We start from the raw sequence: 5210 nt of genomic DNA on the forward strand, positions 1-5210 counted from the left end.
AGAAGTAGTACTGAAATAGCACTGGTTGACACCTCTGTTGCGGAAATGCTCTGATTCAAGTGAAAACAGCTTCACCGTTGGGTGTGTGCAGCCACAGAAAAAAGACTTAATCTTTCTGCTGTTCTTCACTCCAGATGGACACTGTCCAGACAGCACTCTGCACAGCGTGACTGATGCTATCGACTACTGTTGAGACTTGGAGAAAGAAAGGATAGTTTGTTCTGTGTTTTGTGTGTAGTGAAGTAAGCGGAGTGCATATATGGCGAGCGGTCGGTTATATACGTTCTCCTGTGAGGGTTCGCGTGTATGGCGCGGCCATGTAATATGACTCACTCCTTGCCAATATAAACTTCTCTTTGGCTGGCTAAATGGAGAAGTATGCGGCTCCCCTGAAAAATAATCGCTGTCGTCCAAACTTTTGAGAGAGAGTGGACAAGATGAATTTTCACAGTTTTAGAGCACAGTTTTATAGAGAAAATGTCAAAGTGTCCTGAACTTTAAAAGAAATTGCTGATGCTAATTACCAAAATGCATTCATTAGTTATTAGCTTGAGAAGATGATTGTGTGAGAGATGATAATATCTTAATGTATTATCTAGAAGATGGTATTATGTGATCATGATTGAGCATTATTCATACTTTATTAAACTTTAAAATAATTATGTTCATAACTGCAACAATTAAATGTCAGGGTTTAATCTTTAAAAAGAGAAATAATTTATATTATTTAAAATATTAAACAATAAATATTATATTATTTAGATTATTTTTATACGAGGTTACATACAAAACATACTTGTAAAAAAAATTGTCTTCAGCTGTCTGTTCCTGTTTAAGTATCTAATTTTTTGATATCTCTTCGTGAATTTCTTCAGTTGTTTATTATTTTAAATATAAATTATCAGTTTTATTGATTAGTTGTTACATCCCAATACTTTTTACCCGATCATACTGTACTTCTCAAAATTTTGGAAACATTATGATTTTTAAGTGTTTTGAATGAAGTCTCTTATGCTCACCGAGGCTGCATTTATGTGCTCAAAAATACAGTAAAACACTGATATTGTTTGCAATTTAAAATAACTGTTTTTATTTGAATACATTTTAAAAATGTAATTTATTCCTGTTTTGTAAAGCAGAGTTCAGCATCATTACTCCAGTCTTCAGTGTCACACGATCCTTCAGAAATCAATCGTGCTACTTAATGTTTATGCAGAAACCATAATGTTTGTGGTGTGTGTGTTTATTCTTAATAGAAATTAATGTTTTTTTTTTCAGCAAATTTTAGAAACCATAATGTTTGTGGTGTGTATGTGTTTATTCTTAATAGAAATTAATGTTTTTTTTTTCAGCAAATTTGCTTTAAATTGATCAAGAGTGACAGTAAAAACAATTGTAATGTTACAAATAAATGCTGTTCTTTTGAATTTTGTTCATCAAAGAATCCTGAGAATCCAACTGTTTTTAACATTGATAATAATAAGAACCATTATTAATAACTGAACCCCAATAATAAATTAGCAGCAAATCATCAAATTAGAATGATTTCTAAAGGATCATGTAACATGTCGCCCATTAGTAAGGGATAGAAGTAAGCAATAAGGGAATAGAAGGGAAAAGGACCACCATTCACCTTTTACACAACAAATAATGATTTAGACGATGAATAATAACCATTCATGCAAGGGCTTTATCAAAAATGCGAGCCACACATTCCTGCTGTTGTTAAGCTCTCTGGTATGACAGCCACTTCCATTTCCATTGTGAGTCACATGAGTCAAATACATGTTCATACAAAGGGTTTGTATTATGGTAATGATAAAACCACAGTATGGGACTCACCATTAAATTCACATTTCAAACCATTTATGCTTTTTTATTCTCACTATTTTTCTTCTTTATTGTCATTCTATATTCATATCCATGCACTTCTCAACCGCACATTTATGTGCTTTTGAATGTTGGAATGAAGCTTTTTATAAATCATAGTGCTGTCTTTTTTAACATGTGGCTTGACATGAAAGCGAGTGATTAGATGGGGTTTAGAGACATGTTGAGACATAAAAACATGTTGTGTCCTGTATGAAGAAGACTGGAACGACTGCTAGATTGACAGGAATAATTATGTTTTGTCTAGGATGCAATGGTAGTTTGGCTGTCAATATTGAAAAAATACAGGCAGGATGAGATCATTTCCTAACTGTTGTTTGGTGAAGTGTGTCTCCTGTTTTTATAAGAGATGTTTTGCTTAAAGGGGTCATATGATGCTGCTAAAAAGAACATTATTTTGTGTATTTGGTGTAATGAAATGTGTTTATGCGGTTTAAAGTTCAAAAAACACATTATTTTCCCGTGAACATTTGGGCGGCGTTATGCAAATCTTCCCACATCGTGAGGTAGATATGTGGGGGCGTGTTAGAACGAGCCGTTTTAGGTAGGTGTGGCTGACAATTAACTTTTATAAAGAATATCTCTTTGGATTTGAGACTTTAGTCTTTGCAACTTTACAGATCTTCTTTATGCACCAAGAGCTTGTAACACTCCAAAGAGAAAGGAAAATTTGAAATCGCATCATATGACCCCTTTAATAAAGGCAGTTATACATGGCTGTATGGATGCGGTTTTACTCTGTCAAGACACGTGTTGTTTTAAACCAAACCTAGTATAAATGTATTGTTTATTGGTGTAATTAATTGAAATAAATCTGAAATAAAATACAACTAATAGATGAAAATCTTAAGCTTAAAAAACCTCAATTAAAAATGAGAAATGTTGCCTTGGCAACTAATTGAAATAAAATAAGTTTGAAGTATTAAAATGACTAAATTTTTACTAAACTTTTTACTAAATAAATAAAACTGAAATAAATATCAATTAAAGCTAATTAGAAATATTAAAATCCGCTAAGGAAAATGGCAAAAGCATATAACAAAGTTACTAAAATTTCAATTTTGAACTGAAAAATTATTTCGGAAAATAAAAAATAAAAGCAAATTCAAAATATCTATAAATACTGTACATAAATAATACGAAAATAACACCGTTCAAGACCAGAGTGGAATCAGTTATGGTGTCATTTACATCTCAACGGCCAAAAAAACAAAACAATTATAGTAATAATAATATTGTTAGATTATTATATTAAATTTGATAGATCTGTCGTCAGTTTCCTCCTGAGGTGTGAAGGCTATATTTAGACTAAATATGTTGCAAATTGTATGTAGTTTGTGTGTATTAGCGGTTTTAGTTAGTTAGAAAATGTGTAAACATAAATACACAGTTTGACCAATTCATACGTCATTAATAGTGGTTCACTTCTGTGATTTAGTACGTTTGCGTTCACATCAGAAGCGAACCGTACCCCAAACCACCCTTTTCCGGCAAACTCGAACTCTTAAATATTAAATAACAGTGCCTGTATGAGTTTACACAACACTTTCTCTTATCTTTTTTTTTTTTATCTTGCAGAGACTTGTCCAAAAACCTGATCGGCTGCCTCCATGTGGACGTCTTCAAAGGCCTCACAAACCTTGTTAAACTGTAAGTCATGATTTTTTTTTTCTACTATATGAACTTGAAATGGAGAATTCTTTAAAATACCGTTAATGTAGGTTATTTATAAACAAGTGTTGGGGAAAGTTACTTTTGAAAGTAATGCATTGCAATATTGCGTTACTCCCTAAAAAGTAACTAATTACTTTTTTACTTAGTTAGTTACTTAGTTACTTTTTATGGAAAGTAATGCATCGCGTTACTTTTGCGTTACTTTTTCTCATCTGGGCTGGGCTTGCTTGTTTGTTTTTAATATTAAAAAAATATATTTTTGTCAAATGTAAAAGCCCTTTCACAAGTTTTACTTATTAGTATGGTCGAATTGGATCATCGGAGGTTAGCAGCAAAGACAGAAATGGGATTAAATACATAAAGGATATTTGTGCTATTTAACATTTAATTGCTGGTTTGCGTCATATTCTGAGTTTGCATTTGAGTAAATGCATCTTCACATTTAATCTAGAGTAATCTAAGAACAGAAGAGCTGTCAGTCAGTAAATGGGAAAACAAAGTAACTGGTGTTACTTATTTAAAGTAATTTGTTACTTTACTAGTTACTTGAAAAAAGTAATCTGATTACGTAACTCACGTTACTTGTAATGTGTTACGCCCAACACTGTTTATAAGTATTGTAAGGCACATTCATAACAACAAAAATTCACATTCTTTTAGTGTAAAATGAATCCAGCAATACACATTTCACACACTTTATACTAATCTGTCCACTTATCAGTCCATCCGTCTGTCTGTCTGTTTATCTGCTGATATTCATATTAGATTGCGATGATGAGAACACAAAAGTCATTGGTGGTGTTTGGCTGAGACTCATTAGCCTGATTACCCTTCACAGAATGCTAAAGCTCGTAACAGGTGTTGTTATATGATGAGTGTGTTAACGATGACGTCGCACGAGCGCAGGGACAGCTGCTGGATTAACAGTGAGCGTCGTCTTCACCTGCTGAAGGTGAAGATTAGAACTGATCCAGTCATTTCAATTAAGACAGCAGCTGAAACTCAACAGATTTCACCAGATCAACAGATGTGATGTCAAGGGTGTACAGGACAGATTGAAAACATAAACTCTTTGTAATGAGGCTTTTTAGTTTAATATGTTAATGCATCCCACTTGAATAAATGGGACCAGAATTAGGCTTGCCGCGATAGACGGTGCTGACGGTGAATACCGTTAAGCCGCAACACCGGTTACGTCACTTGCCCACCGCGTCACCGACCCCCACCGTCGTTTTAATTTTTTATAGTAATAAAATTAATTTAGTTCAGTAAAAGAACAGACACTACGATTAAAAACTGAACGCGGCTGCTCAATGCAGCGTGCCGAACGACAGTCGCATCACAGATCAGATTTAATTTATCCAGTGAGGAGAGTGAGTCGAGCTGACTGACAAGAAGAGTGAGGTGAGACAGACAAGACGATGGCGGATGATTTAGTTTCGAAACGAGATGCAAAAGCGCCTGTTTGGCAATATTTTGGATTTTGAAAAGCCTGTTGACTTTTGCCATTTATCTAAGGTGATTTTGGAAGTTTTTTTTAAACATTCGTTTCTTATTTAATTGGTTCCACATTGTTTGCTGATTTTTAATTTATTTAAACTTTGTGTCATTTATTTATTTATTTTTTACATCAAGGTGTATGACGT

At 33.5% G+C, this 5210-nt stretch overlaps 1 protein-coding gene across 1 annotated transcript in view; it reads left to right on the forward strand.

The window, feature by feature from the left end:
• Window positions 1–5210, forward strand: part of LOC107659122 (adhesion G protein-coupled receptor A3) — a 51375-nt gene that overhangs the window by 22610 nt on the left and 23555 nt on the right. Inside the window, exon 3 of the mRNA XM_016447951.1 lies at window positions 3469–3540. Within this exon, the coding sequence (XP_016303437.1) occupies window positions 3469–3540 (72 nt within the window). The remainder of the gene's footprint in view (window positions 1–3468; window positions 3541–5210) is intronic.

Source organism: Sinocyclocheilus anshuiensis, unplaced genomic scaffold, assembly GCF_001515605.1.
Source record: "Sinocyclocheilus anshuiensis isolate Anshui unplaced genomic scaffold, SAMN03320099.WGS_v1.1 scaffold87, whole genome shotgun sequence".
Classification (NCBI taxonomy): domain Eukaryota; kingdom Metazoa; phylum Chordata; class Actinopteri; order Cypriniformes; family Cyprinidae; genus Sinocyclocheilus; species Sinocyclocheilus anshuiensis.